Source organism: Leucoraja erinacea, chromosome 15, assembly GCF_028641065.1.
Source record: "Leucoraja erinacea ecotype New England chromosome 15, Leri_hhj_1, whole genome shotgun sequence".
NCBI lineage: Eukaryota > Metazoa > Chordata > Chondrichthyes > Rajiformes > Rajidae > Leucoraja > Leucoraja erinaceus.
Genome location: NC_073391.1, coordinates 39,022,622 through 39,040,144, shown reverse-complemented (window position 1 = coordinate 39,040,144; position 17,523 = coordinate 39,022,622). Strand labels below are relative to the sequence as shown.

The 17,523-nt window shown below is 41.0% G+C and overlaps 1 protein-coding gene across 1 annotated transcript in view; it reads right to left on the bottom strand.

The window, feature by feature from the left end:
• Nucleotides 1-1,216: 1,216 nt before the first annotated feature.
• Nucleotides 1,217-17,523, bottom strand: part of ccdc6b (coiled-coil domain containing 6b) — a 47,552-nt gene continuing 31,245 nt past the window's right edge. The window contains exons 2-9 of the mRNA XM_055647226.1: nt 15,530-15,679; nt 12,670-12,798; nt 8,017-8,120; nt 6,980-7,140; nt 6,430-6,586; nt 5,112-5,212; nt 4,238-4,362; nt 1,217-2,713 (exon numbers count right to left, since the gene is read on the bottom strand). Of these exons, the coding sequence (XP_055503201.1) occupies nt 2,540-2,713; nt 4,238-4,362; nt 5,112-5,212; nt 6,430-6,586; nt 6,980-7,140; nt 8,017-8,120; nt 12,670-12,798; nt 15,530-15,679 (1,101 nt within the window). The 3' untranslated portion in view covers nt 1,217-2,539. The remainder of the gene's footprint in view (nt 2,714-4,237; nt 4,363-5,111; nt 5,213-6,429; nt 6,587-6,979; nt 7,141-8,016; nt 8,121-12,669; nt 12,799-15,529; nt 15,680-17,523) is intronic.

The following is a 17,523-nucleotide window of genomic DNA, read 5'->3' as shown; positions in this document are numbered from 1 at the left end:
GGAAATTGACTACAGTTCTTAATATAAATTAAACTTTAAACAATATTATGAGCAAAGCTAATAAATTGTGGGGAGATAATGGATTTAAATACAAAGGTGTGAGTGTAAGTTGTGATGCAACAGACAAAGCTTATAAGCTTCCATCTAGGGGAATCCGATTTGAGAAACTGAATTAAGCCCAAGTTCTAAGAAGCGATATTTTATCAATTCACCTGGGGCGGAATATTTCTCGGCGATTTCACCGAGGGATTCATTGATTTAAAAAGATTAATGATAAACTATTCCCTTTGCAATGCAGAGTCATAAAAATGGGAATAGAAAATTAACATTTCTATGCCAGAAAACGTACTTCTAAGTCAGGAAGCATCTTTCATACAAGGGTTTGAAAGAGCAGTTGTGGCTTAAGAAACTAAATAATGATGCCTGACCATAATCTACTGTAGAATGTATAAATAAAGTGGGTAAAAGGATTTAAGATACATAATATAATTGAGTGCTAGAATGCACATCAATTGCTGAATGACCATTTATGCTTTTGTATAGCAGATGCATGCCAAATATGAACATATACTTCAGGGTAAGTTGCAGCAGAAATGTTGTTGCGGTAAGGGCACCTATTCCTTCAACAATATTCTACTTGCTTCCCAAGGTCTTCAGGTACGTTTCATTCACAGGATGATGGTGATAATGCAGAAGTGTTGGGCCACTTTGAGGACGATGATAACAGGAAAAAACCCCATCACAATTTATCTCAATCTTGCTCCCACCCAATTTCCACCGACGACGTTTCAATAAAGGATGCCTGGACGCCGATTAGCAGCATGAAATGGAACCAATTCTTCTCACTTGGGTGCTAATTCACACTAATCGCCAATGCGATTTTAGTACAGAGCAGATACCTCAACATAGACCAGAGGTCGACATTCACGCTTAATGGGTCTGTGTGGCTTCAGGGAATCATCACCAGCCAGTATGAAGACTGAACTAAAAGAATCAAGTTTACTGTAAACAATGCCACAAAGTGGATGGATGATAAGTCAGTCCGAAGAAGGGTCTCGACCCGATCCTTCTATCCAGAAATGCTGCCTGTTCCGCCGAGGTACTCCAGCATTTTGTGTCCATCTTGGATGATAATTTCCACTGGTAGCTACCCTTATCGCACCCCTCTGCCCGACACAAGGATTTTTTTTTTTTGGAAAATAAAATGACTCTTACATTATTAATGCTGCTGCAAAGCCAAACCATACAATTTATTTTAGTTGGAGGAACGGAAAACTGTATTTGTACGATTTCTCCCTGTTATACAGTGTACCGGTGCATGTATTATTGAACTTTTCATTACAGCCAAGAACTTGTACTCTCCACAGCCTGCCCCACATCTACCACAGCAGTACAGAATTATTTGGTTACGACAGCATTATACCTTGAAATCTGAAAATGTTACCACCTGGGTTAGCAGATTACACCACAAAGAATGTCTGCTCAAACCCGATTTCTAAATTACCTCTTCGTACTCTTCTGAAAAGCTGAGTTGGCAGCAAAGACAAACTTTGTTCTTTTAAACACAAATTTGCAGAAGGCAATATTTCAGCTGATGATTACTTGTCGCCAAAAGCAGGTATTTTACAGCAGACAACATTCGCTCGAATCACGGCAGCATGTTCGTCTAATGATTTACTATCTACAAAGCCCACAGACATTAAACCTATGAAGGTTACAGATTACATAAAGAAATTTTGATCTTAGATTGAAATGCAAAAAGGTTATATTTCATTTTGCCATAAGCCTGATCTATAATAAATCAAAATAATCAATTTTAGAAGTAATCCCTGCCAAATGGTACAGATTTGCCAGAACTGGAATTCTTGTTTAAAAAAAAAAAACAGCAGTCACAGCACATCACAGAAATTCAATACTGAATCTGTATTAAGCTTATATCCTGCTTATTTGGACACAAATCATACCACTGGTAAACATTCAATTCAGTGATGGTGCAGGATGTGTCAAACAATACCATTAAAACTTTTCCCATCATTTTGTTTCAAAATGTAGTGCTAATTCTGTATATGCTTGGCAAAACCCAACAAGACAATAAGGCATTAACATTGAAGCATAAACACAGTCTGGAAAACAAGACACATCATGCTTGTAATTACTGCAAAATCTGTAATGAAATCAATGGAAAGGTCTCTTCTTTTTACAACTTGGGTGGAAAGAAGCTATCAAGCTCCTTGCCCGCTCGAACATTCAAATCGTGGATTGTTATCGCCGAATGGATGTGGCAGATACTTAGCAACAAAATGAGGATTTTGCATGAGGTTCCAGTCAACACTGACAAAATGTAGTAAATTAGTGTTGTGGACAAACAACACTGGCTGCCCTCCAGACAAACATTTACAACACAGTTAGCGGTGAAGCCGATATAATCTCAGTGCAAGTACGTCAAATCCAAAAGATGCCAGTTAAGCCTTTGGCTTTAGTAAGCTGCTTTTTATGTCATCAATCCACTCCGGATCAGCTGCTTCACAGCACGCACGTTCTATGGCTGAGGAGCAGGAGGAGGAGGAGGATACGTTGAAGGCTGGGAGTGGGCTGGCTGGCATGGTGGAGGTGGTGGTGGTGGCAGCTGAACCACTGTCTGTGTGTTTGGGGAGGGTGGAGGTGTTGGACGTTTAAATTTGTCAGGGCTGTTGCTCCTTCTTGGGGAAGGCCTCTGAAAAATAAAAATGCACAGAAGGTTCAGGCCATGTTTTTATTTGGAACAGTTGAAAATGACAGAAACTCGTGAACTAGCAGCAGTCGTGAACTACTATCGATCTCATCAGCGACCCTCAGTCTTTCTTTGATTGGACAACTCGACTCCCTGGTTAACTCAAACCTTCCCACCCAAACCACCACCTCCCCAGGTACCTTCCTCTGCAACTGCAGGAGATGCAACACCTGTTGCTATACCTCCTCCCTCAACTCTGTCCAGGGACCCTGACAGTCCTTTCAGGTTCGGCACTTGCACCTCCTCCAACCTCATCTACTGTATCCATTGTTCTAGATGTGGACTCTTAAACATCGGCGAGACCAAACGCAGAATGGGCAATTGTTTCTGGTTTCTGGTTAGGGAATTGGCTGCATGAAGTGAGAGAAATCAATATTCATACCACTGGGCTGCAAGCTGCCCAAGCAAAATATGGGATACCATTCCTCCAATCCACAGGAACTGATCCTGAATCAATAGAATATTGGAAAATGATCACCAATGCTTTTCACGATTTCTAGAGCCACTTCCCCAAGTACCCTGGGATGCAGACCATCAGGCCCTGGGGATTTATCAGCCTTCAGTCCCATCAGTCTAACCAACACCATTTCCTGCCTAATGTGGATTTCCTTCAGTTCCTCCGTCACCCCAGATTCTCTGGCCACTAGCATATCAGGAAGATTGTTTGTGTCCTCCTTAGTGAAGACAGATCCAAAGTACCTGTTTCAACTCATCTGCCATTTCCTTGTTCCCCATAATTAATTCACTCTTTTCAGTCTTCAAGGGTCCAACTTTCGTCTTAACTAATTTCTTCCTCTTCACATTCCTAAAAAAGCTTTTACTATCTTCCTTTATATTCTTGGCTAGCTTACCTTCGTACCTCATCTTTTTCCCCATATTGCCTTTTTAGTTATCTTCTGTTGCTCTTTAAACATTACCCAATCCTCTTGTTTCCCCGCTCATCTTTGCTAAGTTGTACTTCTTCTCTTTTTGCACCAGAGAAAACGAAGAAAGTTTGATCAACTTCTCCTTTGCGTTAATTTTCTCTAATCCTGTGTTCTCTTCTGATTGATTTGGTGATTAATGCAACTATGTGTACGCATCTCTTTAATCTTCAATTTATAGAATGGAGCTGGAGTGGAAGATTGCAACCTTCATGTGGTCCACCCTGTTTCGAATAATGCAATCAACTCGACGTGCACAAACAGAAGATCAAATAGAACAAATTGTCCTACAACTTTAGGTTGTGCAAGCCACACGAAAGAAGAAGAAGAATGGAACTTTGAATTCCAGTATTCTGAAGCATAAACATTTTCCAAGAGTTGAAATTCAGACACATAAGCAAGTAAGACTTTAAATGATTGTTAACCCTGACTCTTAATTTTACATAACCCTCTCTCATTCTCAATGTAATTTTTCATCATGCCTTCGAACCACAAAACTTCAATAAAGTAAATACATATTGATATTCATTTTTTAAAATCTTACCGCAATGCCATGAGAAGTTCCCATATGCTGTACATGAAGACCAGGCGCGTTGTAGTAGGACATTCCAGCACGTGTCAAGGTAGTGGGCGGTGTAAAACCAACACTGTGGCTTGCATAAGACAGACCTATAAAATACGTACAATAGGTCTTTTTCTTTTTTTCAGTTTAAAAATCAAAACGTTGTTTACACGCACGAACTGGCTTCAACTGAACGGGTTTTTTTTTTTTGAAGATATTAGATTCCCCAGAATGCCTTGACAAATTGCCGCTGCACAAACAGCTAAATGCTGTTATTAACATTTTTAATTGAGCAACTTTGGGTTTCAGAGAAAGTTGCCCGATTTAAAATACTGGAGAGTAATATTTAACATCCCTCCTGGATACAGCCAAATAGTTATGCAGCTGTTGCACAGATTTGTGACATATATATTCCCAACTGCACTGTGTATTCAAGTGTGTCATTCTCTAAAATCCTGCTAAGTAAATATCCTTTAGTTAAGAAAGTGGCTGTAAAGATTAATGCCTATAGGCTATGTTCACCCAATAACGTTCCTCATTTCCCAAAGTACAGTTATCATATGCAGGTCCACCACAGATTTCCTGGCACCCTTGGTTCCAGAGCCTTTCTGGATTATCTGTTTCGCTGGACCAGAGGTCATGGCCTCTGATAGGACTCGGACGGTACCAGAACAGCCCATCTAGGGTGCCGAGGGTTGAGATAACCTAATTGTTCTACCCACTTGGCCACTGAGGCAAGTTTCTCTGAAAATTCACACTTTGGTCATTTTCTAATTATTTATCTGAAGATATTACTGAAAGGGACGATGACACTGCGGTTTAGATGTATGAATGACAAGAAAAGTACAATACACACCAGGAGATATAGGCCTGCTGGAACTTGGAGATGGTGTGTAGGGGATAGGGCTGGATACAGTGCGAGGTCGGAGTCCTTGAGCAGACATCTCATTAAAGTATCTGGAAAAGTAGTATTGACTTAGTGCAAGACAACAATGGCACCCAAATTACAAATCGCCAAATGTCAGACATAAGAATTAATCAGAATGTTGTATTTACATTCAGATTAATTTCAACAAAATTAATCTGTACAATTTATGTTGTGGGTTTTCAGACATAAAAATAAGAGCGCTAATGGTCATCAACTAAATAATAAGCAAAGAAAATGAAGTCGGCAAAATTTAAGCAAAGGCTGCCAAGTGATTAGAAAAACACATCATAAGTATCAGGCAGAGAACATCTATAAGAAGACAATCGTTTTAACCTGCCCTGGGCAGTCAATAGCATTATCCTCACAAGCATTGGTCCTTGAGGTGGAAGATTAGGGGATGCGGATAATGCCAAAACTCAACTGGACAACATGTGTAGGAAGGAACTGCACATGCTGGTTTGTACTAAATATAGACTCAAAGTGCTGGAGCAACTCAGCTGGTCAGGCCGCATCTCTGGACTAAAAGGATGGGTGACGTTTCCTCGGAACCTCAGTCTGGAGAAGGGTTCCGATCCGAAACATCATCCATCCTTTTTCTCAAGAATCTGAAGAAAGGTTCTGATCCAAAACCTCGCCCATCCTTTTTCTCCAGAGATGCTGCCTGACCCGCTGAGTTACTCCAGCACTTTGTGTCTATCTCAACTGGATGAGCCACAAAGGTTATAACAGCAGCAAGTGGTCCACTTAAGGCCAAGAGGTTATAGTATTGCACTTAAGGGAAAAAATTAAAGATGTAATAAATAAGAGCATTAAGCATCTGGGGGTTGGGGGAATCCCACAATTAAAAAAGGAGAATTAAGATACTGATAAAGAAAAGGCAAAGGTTTCCCTTTCCCTTGACTCTCAGTCTGAAGAAGGGTCTCGACCTGAAACATCACCTATTCCTTTACTCCAGAGATGCTGCCTGACCTGCTGAGTTACTCCAGCTTTTTGTGTCTATCTTTAGAATACATGAGTAATTGTAAACAAAACAAACATTTGTTGGCAATCTGTGATGTGCCAGAAGAATTGCTCTAGCCCCAAGTCATGGGAATAAATAAAGAGGTGGTGTTGGGTGGAAAAAAACATTGATGAGGAAATGTGGAGGCACATTCACCCTCGTATAGCTTGTTAGCCAATTAGAAGTTTCAGTGTGGGGACAGGCAGAGGAAAAAATATCTTTAGAGACAACTTGAACTGCGCAAACCTTTCATCGTCCATTTCTAAACTGGACTCGCTTTCAGACAGCTGTCTGCAGAGGGCTTCTCTCCTTTCCATCTCCCGTTGCAGTTTACGCTGGAGCCTCAGATTCTCTTCCCTCATGTGACGTTCTTCTTCCAAATACTGTGCCATTTTCTCTGTATCTGTAAATTTAGAAATGAGTAAATGCATCAATGAAAGAGCCTTCATGATTTTTATAACTGGAACCAAAGTAGGCAGGTATTAATCCAAAATAGCAGGTTTGTAGGTTTAGTTGGCATCTGTAAATTGTCCGTGGTGTGTAGGATAGAACATAGTGTAGGGGTGAGTGGTGGTTGGCGTGGACCCGGTGGGTCAAAGGGCTGTTTCCACATTGTATCTCTAAACTAAACTAAAGTAGAAAAAACGGAGATGGTCCATTTCATGCCAGTAGCGCGCGATGAATATTTGAGTGTGTAGTCAATGACCAAATTGATTTTATAGAATCACTTGAGTGCAGAGAAAACGATTGGGTTAAAAAATAATTCACACCTTTGCAACGTGATGATAGAACTTACGTTGTAACTGGGCTGCTCGGAGTTGCTTTTTTAGCCTCTCCACCTCATTCTTCAAAAATCTGATATGTCGCATCATGTTTTCTGGAGAGTCTATTTCCATGGAAATATCCCTCGGTGATGGCGGGGCTGACACAGGCTGGTCAAGCTTCTCCTGCAGAATTCTAGATTAACAAATACTTAAGTAAGCCACAAAAACACGTATACTTTGTTAAAAAAACAAATGCACAAAATAAACCTTAATCATCAAAAACAGAGAAAAACAGGCAAAGTCAAGCAATAATCTGATTCAGACAAATTACAACAGAAATACTTTAAAGTGATATTGACACCCGCTTGTATTGTAGTACTCTGAAGGGAAGAAAGATCACGTGACGAGTAGAATTAGGCCATTCAGCCCATCTACTCCGCCATTCAATCATGGCTGATTTCTCTCTCCCTCCTAATCTCATTCTCCTGCCTTCTCCCCATAACCTTACTAACCTTACTAACCCAAATAAAACTTTCTTTTAGGATGTGCGCTTAAATGAAGAATGACCTCTATATAAATAATGGCCTAAGTTGGTCCTAATAGAAAAGTACAGAGAAATCACATGGCACACATACAATAATGACGTTATCGACTAGCAATGCCGACACTAGTGAAACTCTAATTCATGAAGTTTGTAAAACCGTCACCAAATGGCTGATTTTAGTGACTATGTTACACTAGCTATACTCCCGTTGCCAAAATAATATTATTACAAGTTTGAATAGGTTCCATTGAACTGTGTAAGATGTATATTTTACTGAAAGACTGAGCTGAAGTAATCCACTTTTCTTTCTTCATCTTAGCAAACTGTGGAGCAATAATTTAACGTTATTTATGTGGGGAAGAAACACAAGCACATTTTTTTCCACACATTCCAGAAACAGACTAGTTAGTTTGACAGGTTAAATAAATTCAACAAAAGATTTCCCAACAGAGGATCCTGTGCCTAATTTGTCTTCTTTCTCATGACCTTTGAAATACTTGTGCATGTGGTGATTCATGAACCTACCGCTTCTCAGCTTCCAGTTTGTCCATTCGTTTCCATAGTCTATTTACTAATGCTTCTTGTTCTTGTTCCAGGGTATTTTCAAGGTCAATTTTCTCATGTCGTAGCTGCAAAGGAGACAAAGTACTTATTTTGCCCAAATAAAATGCAAACCTATTTGCTGAATAAGCAAGCACCTTCGAACAAAGGAATGTAGAGGTAGTGAACATCCTTCATACTGGATTGTTTCTTGGGCCTCAATATGACTTGTGTGGAATTTAGAGACCGGATTTACAATTCTATTTCTATTTCAATGGAATAAAAATACAATTTTTCACAAACAACCATCCCCAGAAGATACAAATTTAAACACAGAGAGCAGAGCAAACGTGATAAGAAGCTGCTGATGTTCCCACCTGCCCCCCATTTGCCCGTACACCTATACAATATATGCATGAATTCACAACTCCAAAATTGATGGCATTTGTTGGCAACTCTTGCCACTTTTGGTCCAACCCGTTATAATCATGTCACCTGCAGATGATCTCTCATTAGACATCTGCACACTACAATCATCATCCCTAATTCTCCAAATCTGAAAATTATGGATGTGGCCAAAGATGACTTCAACTGCAAGTAGAAACAACGAATTGCAAATGCTGGTTGATACCAAAGATAGCCAACAAAGTGCTGGAGTTAACTATTTTGGGTTGTAACACTGCTTCAGACTGAAGAAGGATCCCGACCCAAAACATCATGCATTAATTTTCTCCAGAGATGCTGTCCGGCCCGCTCAATTACTCTGACACTTTGTGTCTATCTTCAACTGCAAGTCTTGGGAAAAATGGTGGCTCACATTCCAGAGGGAGACAAACTGATTTTCCCAAAGACCCAAAGTGAGGTTCATAAAACAGCAATCCTTGACAAAGGCATTAGAGAGCATAGTATTGGTATAGTATTGTCAGAGGCACTGAGATAGTGAAAAACATTTATTTGTGTGCTATCCAGGCAAATCACACTGACTACATTGGGTAGTGCAAAAGAGAAAATAAATCGAAAGTGCAGATAAAATAAGGACCACAACGAGGTTGATTTGAAGACTGGGAATTTATCCTTAACATATAAGAGGTCTATTCTTCAATCAGAGGGTACGTACTTTCGCACTTTTCTATCTTTGCCCAACGGGAGAGGGGAGAAGAGAGAATGACTAGGTTTCAAGTGGCCCTAGATTACATTGGCTTTTTTCATGAGTGTGCAGTGCAGATAGGTCAATGGGGGCGAGGTTGGTTGGCGTGATTGTCAACTCTGTGACATCTTGCAGTCTTGGATAAAGCAATTGCCATACTGAGCTGTGATCATGAATAGGATGCTTTCTGTGATGTATCTACAAAAATGGATAATTAGCCTTCTGAGTAAGCAGACGCGCTGGTGCGCTTTCTTGGCCACAGTGTCAATGATGATTAGACCAGGACAAATTGTTGGTAATATATATACCAAAGGGCTTGGAGCACTTGATCATCTCCACTTCTGCACCATTGATACAGGCTGGGCCATGTACTCCACCCCACATTTTGAAGTTGATAACCATCTCATTGTTTTGCTGACATTGAAATGGCACCATGCTACTAAACTCCCCATCTTCTGTTTATCATTGTTTGAGATACGGCACACGACAGTGATAACATCTGCAAGCTTGTAAATGGAGTTCTTGGCCATACAGTTGAGTGTAGAGCAAGTGTAGGGAGAGGGCAGCCAGCAGCTGAGAATACAGCCTTGCAGAGTACTGGTGCTGAGAATTGTAGTGGGAGATGTTTTATTGCTTATCCATGTTGATTGCAGGCTGTGGGACAAGAAGTCAAGGATCCTGCTGCAAAGAGGAAGGGGGGGGGGGGGGGGGGGGGGGGGGGGGGGGGGGGGGGGGGGGGGGGGGGGGGGGGGGGGGGGGGGGCATCGAGGGTATTATATTACCAACATTCGTATTCTTCACCAGCAACAGCCCAAGTCCAAACAGTGGCAAATGTTAGATGAAATCTTTGACTGAGCGACAAACTACAGAATGTTTTGATCATGGCAGGTATTGATTACTGTTGGACTGACCACCCCCAATTAGCTATGATATATTCATCTTCCTGGCTCCAAAATATCACCAGCATTACAAATTTTCTGCTCGAAAAATATCGATTTCTCAAGCATCAAAGACAGCCTGACAAATTTTAAACAACAGGGCCGGGGTGTCTGTAATATTTGAATTGCTGAACATAATTAGCACCTATGAAGAAACTTGTTTTTTCTGCCATAAAACGGCATGTTAGAAATGACGAGAATAAACCAGATATCCAGGAGCTAATTAACTGCAAACCGAAGATGTACTCAGACTGAAAACTCCACTATGTTTGCTGGGAGCAGAAAGAACAAAGGTTCAACAAACAACCCATGGCCCAAAAGGCAGTTAGCAGGCAAGTAAACCACAATAAATAGCCACAATTATGCGGACCATCTGTCTAACAGTTTCTTAAATGTTGCGATAGTATTCAAGAAAGAGTTAAATATTGCTCTTTGGGCTAACGGAATCAAGGGATATGGGGAGAAAGCAGGAACAGGGTGCTGATTCTGAATGATCAGCCATGTTCATATTGAATGGCGGTGCTGGCTTGAAGTGCCGAATGGCCTACTCCTATGTTTCTATCAATGGGCAAGTAGCATGACCGTCAATGATTCAAACGTTCAAGAGCCTATCTGCTGGAAGACAAGAATGAAGTGAACTTGAAGGATAAAGTCACGTTGTACCCGCCAGAGGGGATTCCATGAAGAAGTTATCAGCTTTGGTTTTATGCTTTAATGAGTATTCTGGATTTTAAAATATCCAATTGGGCCTTTCCATCACCTCAAGTTGTTAAAAAGTACATATGGCAATTAAAAGATAACAAGCTCTGAAAAGCACACAGCATCCCTGCTGAAATCATAACATTTGGTCAAGGGAAACTTTGGTCACAAATTCACCCATGACCAATTGAATGCTCTGCCACCAAGCACACAAATAATCATGAATGAAGGGGGATATGCACTGAGATCAAAACCTATAATAGCAATCTCTATAAGAAAGGAAACAAACAGGAGCATTAACTGTTGACCCCTTATTGGCGGATACAGGAAAGTTGCCCAGTGGGTGAAGAGCTGTTCCCCAATTCATTGTGTGGATACTCTACATCTGGAGGCAAAATGGACATGATCTTCATCACTCATCCACTCCTAGACATGAAGGGATTAGCATCCAGCACTCCACATATCCTGGACCACACTCCCATGAACTGAGAATGTAGAGCATCCTTCTCAAAATGTTCTTTCCATAGAAATTATTCGCTGTATTACTTCAACCACATATTAATATGCAAGATAAAACGTGAACCAAATGTCCATAACAAACCCAATCTCAACGCAGACTGTGATCAAGCATAACAACAAGAAGAACCCACCATTGTTCTCAATCTTTCTTCCAGCAATGTGGTGCCCCAACTACAAGTTCTTGCTGGAGTAGAGCTAAACTACCAGACGAATAGGAAACCATACAGCTTATGTCAGCTTCACTCCAGAAACAATGTCAACCTGACCTTGGCATACAGAAGACCATTGCATTTGTGCACATTTTCGGAAAGAGCTACAAAGCCATTACTATGTCATTCTCTAAAAGATAAAAGAGAATGTGCTTTGCACTGAACTCCCACAAGATAAGCACTTCTGACCAACCTGCCCCAGCTGCACAACTCTACACTGAGGGAAAAATATACGATGAAACCCTGGAAAATGTCAATAACCCCCACCCCCGATCACAAGACCCTGAGCAAATGTAGGCATTGACAATGAAATTCACCAACAGCTTCAGTGTGCCAGTATGGCCTTTGGCTATCTGAGGAAATAAAAATGATTTGGAGATCAAGACTTCAAAGCAGTGTAAACGCTGGACAGCAGTAATCCCTTCTCTTCTGTACATCTCAGCATCATGCACTACCTCAAGTATCTCAGAACACTGGAGAAACATCAACAATGGTGCTGTTTCAAAATTGTCCAGAACTACAATCAGGATAAACAAACCAAAAGAGTCTTCTCTTGGGTCAACATCTCCAGCACTGATTACATTCTGCCAGGTCTGTCGAATAGGCAGGACACATCATTCACTTGCTCAACATTCACCTGAAACAACTATTCCAAGTTCCATCATCGCAAAATAATGTCAGGTGGTCGCAAAAAAAAAAAAAAGGATGTTCTTAAAATCTCCTTGAGAAAGTGTAACAACCCCACCGAATTTGTGAGAAATGCCTGGTCCATGCCCACTCAAAATGGAGGTTTGCATTGGCATTGAGAAGCTCTAGTCCATTCCTGAGGAACAAGAACGCCAATAGAGACGGAAGGTCGACAGCTTGGGTATCAAAAGGATTTCCAGCCAAATCCCTGGGAAAACTGAAGTGAAGATCAAACTTGTAATTTGACTAGTTTTCAGAGTGGAGTGTGTGTTATGATCTATAGCTCCCTCCCCAAACGCTTACATGGGCTTCACCATCAATAAAATTCTGCACAATGATAATGCAATAAATCACAGCTCCTTAAAAAAAGTTCCTAAAGTATAACATTATGAAAAAAAGTAACGATATATTTTCCAATGGAGGTTTAAAATATGATTACCTGTTCAAGTGTAAATTGTTTTGAAAGTGTATCATTTTCCAATTTCTTGATCTTTTTCATCAATTTATTTACTTGAAACTCCTGTTCCTGCTCCAGTGTCTGTTCCAGTTCAGCTTTCTCATGCTGCAACTGAAGGGAAAAATCATAGTAAAACAAAAGGGTAACACTGATGGAATGTGTGGAGGCAATTTTACGTATCCGAACACTCACCACAAATGCTTTACCTGCCAAGAAATACAACAAGAATTCAAGACTACAGCCTTCTACCCAACTAATCCATGAAGAATCAGGAATCCAAACTTTTACAGTTCATAAAAAGGATTCAGGCTGACAGGGCATGAATTTAGGTTTGTACATTATTGACATTATCTTTAATGAGAAAAAATACTGAGATGAATCACAAATTTATTAAATTCTCATAGCTTTCACAAATGTAATAAATTCGCTTAGTTTTTAATACATTACTGGCCAACTTATTTATTTTGACCCCCAAAAAATGCCAGTTCAAGTGGTTGCGAATGTCACATCTGGAATTCTCTGCCACAGAATGTAGTTGAGGCCAGTTCATTGGCTATATTTAAGAGGGGGTTAGATGTGGCCCTTGTGGCTAAAGGGATCAGGGGGTATGGAGAGAAGGCAAGTACAGGATACTGAATTGGATGATCAGCCATGATCATATTGAATGGCGGTGCAGGCTCGAAGGGCCGAATGGCCTACTCCTACAGCGATAAGACAGAATTCCTACTCATAGGCTCCAAAGCCACACTCAGCAAAATCAATAACCCCACTCTCACCATCGACGGCACCACTGTCTCCCCATCTCCCCAGGCCCGCAACCTTGGCGTGATCTTTGATTCCACCCTCTCCCTTGAGCCTCACATCCGCCATGTCATTAAAACCTCCTTCTTTCAACCTCAACATCACCAAACTCAGACCCTCTCTCACACCGCCCACTGCTGAAAGACTCATCCATGCCTTCATCTCCTCCCGACTGGACTTTGCAACTCACTTTTCCTTGGCATCAGCTCCACCTACATCAACCGACTCCAACTGGCCCAGAACACAGCCGCCCGACTCATCACAAATACCAATTCCTGGCATCACATCACTCCAGTCCTCAAACAACTTCACTGGCTTCCCATCTTCCACCGGATCACCTACAAAATCCTGATCCTCACCTACAAAGCCCTCCACCATCTGGCCCCCCCATATCTCACTGACCTCCTCTCCCCCTACCAACCCTCACGGTCCCTCAGATCCACATCAGCCGGTCTCCTCTCCATCCACAAGTCCAACCTCCGCAGTTTTGGGGCCAGAGCCTTCTCCAGGGCAGCTCCCAGGCTCTGGAACTCCCTCCCCATCTTCCAGTCCCGCGTCAAGACCCATCTCTTCACCTCTGCCTATCCTTAGCCCCACATGCCGTCCCTTTTCATCTGTGCATTAATTGCCTCATACTGTGTTTTGTATTGAATTCTGTATTTACTTTGTGTACTAGTCATGTCTATTATTTATTTCATTCCCCTTGCATGTTTTTCCTCTATCTGCTAAATGTTTGTAAGGTGTCCTTGAGACTCTTGAAAGACGCCCATAAATAAAATTTATTATTATTATTATTACTCCTGCACCTATTTTCTATGTTTCTATTAATTTAGGTTGATTCAAGATTACCAATTAAAAGCAAATCCAGCAACACCCATTTTACCTTGTGCATGTACAAAGTATCAACCGATTGATTGAATGATACTTTATTATCAAATGAGACACATCACCATGAAATTCTTTATTTTGCAGACCACACACAAAGTATGCAAAGAGCCGACATCTGTGTGTGAAATTACCTTAATTTCCCACCGTTAATAATAGCCATTAAGGATACTGATTTGAATGGCCAGATTGCAGATTCATTGGAAGTAAAGCGAGGAACCCTATCTTTTGAAATATGGCCATAATTATAACACCAAAGACTTATGTATTGAATGGGGGAGGAGGAGGGGGGAGGGGGAAATCACACCTCTGACTACTGGATTTATTCAGCACAGATTTAAGTTTTACAGAAACATGGAACTGTGTAATGTGTTCCATCAATAATTAAACAGCTCTGCAGTACTGCGTGTTTTAGGATAATTTACTGGTTAAATTAAATTGATTTTCTGGAGGAAATTGGAAAACAGTTTGTTTTTTTTAAATGGTGTTTGTTCCAGAAAATAATATAGAAGTTAAACAATAATGGTTTCAACAGCATCATCAAGTTCAACATTCCCTCAAAGATGTGGGTAATTGCAGGAAGATGAGCAATCTCATGTATCTGGAAGGATTTAATGAAAAAGAATCCTTGTCCCCACCCACCCCCACCCCTGATCAGTCTGAAGAAGGGTTTCGGCCCGAAACGTTGCCTATTTCCTTCGCTCCATAGATGCTGCTGCACCCGCTGAGTTTCTCCAGCTTTTCTGTGTAACCTGATAATTTATATCCGATTTACATCAGTATGAAGAAGGGTCTCGACCCGAAAAGTTACCCATTCCTTCTCTCCAGAGATGCTGCCTGACTTGCTTAGTTACTCTAGTTTTTTTTGTTGTCTACCTTCAATTTAAACCAGCATCTGCAGTTCTTTCCTACATAATTTATATCTGAGTTGGTCATGCTTGCTGACATGACAGGACTTGAGCAAGGGAAACAAACATCGATACCCATCCAAGTTCGAAATGCATATCAAGTATAAAAGGCAGTGATTACCTCCCTACTCACATGCATACTAATGCCCCACTCTCAAAATGGCATAATTTACAGCAGGAGGGTGGGGTGTAATTTGAATTTTAGCATTTGCCACAAAGGAGGCACATTATACCGTGGAGAAGCCTACCTGCATCAGCTTGCGGGAGAGTTCATTTGTTAGAAATTCTTCTTCTTTCTCATAATTTACAGCTAGTGTTTCTTTCTCTTTTTGCAAAGCTTGAATCTTCTTAAACAAGGTGTTGCTGATGAATTCTTCCTCCTGTTCAGCCCTTGCTTGCTGAAGATTAAAAGGAGAATATTATTAATATACGTTTCAACAATGATTTGAGATGGGAGATTTGGTATCATGCTTTGTATTCAACAGTAAAAAGCTGTTATTCCTATATTTTAATTTAACATTAGAATTAGATTTATTATTGCCATTTGTACCAAGGTACAGTGAAATGTTTTACATGCTATCCAAACATCAGATAATACTATGCATAAATGAAATAAAGTCAAACTCAAGTACAATAGATAGAGCAAAGGGGAAGATGCAGGGTGCAGAATATAGTTCTCAACATTGTAGCGCACCACTTCCATAGACAAAGTCTAATGTCCACAATGGAATAGAGGTGATTCAGATTTTAGAAAGACCATTCAGAGACCATATACCCCCCCCACCCCCCACTTCAATGGAAATGATGCACAATTGTACCTTCAATTTCACCCCCAATCCTTACTACAATACTCAGTAGATTCCCTACAATTATAATAGTACAATGTACCTTAAAGGACAATTCCCATTAATACTATAAATATCAAAATATTTATTTAAATGACCAACTGAATAACATTTTAAGATGCTTCTGACACAAATTAAAACAAGTTTAAGAGATGGGAGTACACAATATTACCTTTTTGGCCTGGTCTGTGAATGAGCAGGATCAAGTCTAATCTGTTTTGCCATAATCCTTGATTCTTAAACTACTGCCACCTTGAATCTATTCAATGTGTAGGATAGTCTTAATATGCAGGGATTGCTGGTTGGTGCGGACTTGGTGGGCTGAAGGGTCTGTTTCTGCGCTGTATCTCTAAACTAAACAAAATTGTTCCTATTGCTCTGAGGCACAGAATTCTAAAGATGCACAATTCTCAGGAGGGGGAATTCCCTTTTATATCCGTATTTCACGGCAATGAAGACGCAATTTTTTACCCTACAATAAGGCCCGAAAATGTACCTGCGTCTTGGAGGCCGAAGGTTAGATTGTTAGCCAAGAAAGATAGACCTGGGCCAAATCGCTTTTAAAACATGGAAGACACGCAATGAGGCCTATCACAGGGGTTGGCAACCTACGGCCCTGATCCGGCCCGCAACCTGAACTCATCCGGTCCACAGGCGTTTTTTTCAATTCGTTTTCGCAACCTGGGAAATGCAGCCAGTCCTGCCAGCCGACCTGGGTGCTACAGCCAATCCCGGGGCAGGGGAGCTGAGGAACTGGGACCTGCAGCCATGCCTTGGGCACGCAGGCGACCTGGTAACTGCAGCCATTCGCGGGGCACGCAGCCGACTTGGGTGTCACAGCCAGAACATATGTAGCGACCTGGTTCAATTGCAACATTTAAAGAACATTTGGATGGATTCGTGCATAGGAAATGTTTAGAAGGATTTGGGCAAAAAGGCATACAAAAGAAAGACACCTTGATCACAAGGATGGCATAGAAAATAGTGCAAGAGTAGGCCATTCGGTATAACTACATTCAATATAATCATGTTTGATCATCCAAAATCAGTACCACGTTCCTGTTTTTTCCCCAATATCCCTTGATTCCCTTGATTCCGTTAGCTGAAAGGTCTGTTTGTGTACTGTATAAACCTATGGCGCCAAATACCTCGCCTTATTTCCGAAAGCTCTGTGAAGCTGTGACAAAAGTCAGCATAAAACATTTTATACTCCAATTACCCAAATTCATTGTATGGTTCACTGAAGATAGACACAAAATGCTGGAGTATCTCAGCGGAACAGCCAGTTTCTCGGGGGGGGGGGGGGGGATAGATTTACAGAGATAAGGAAGTGTAAAGTGTGAAAAGGAGACATCAAAGGGGCTGGAGATCAAGGAAAATGTAGAATAGATCATTGT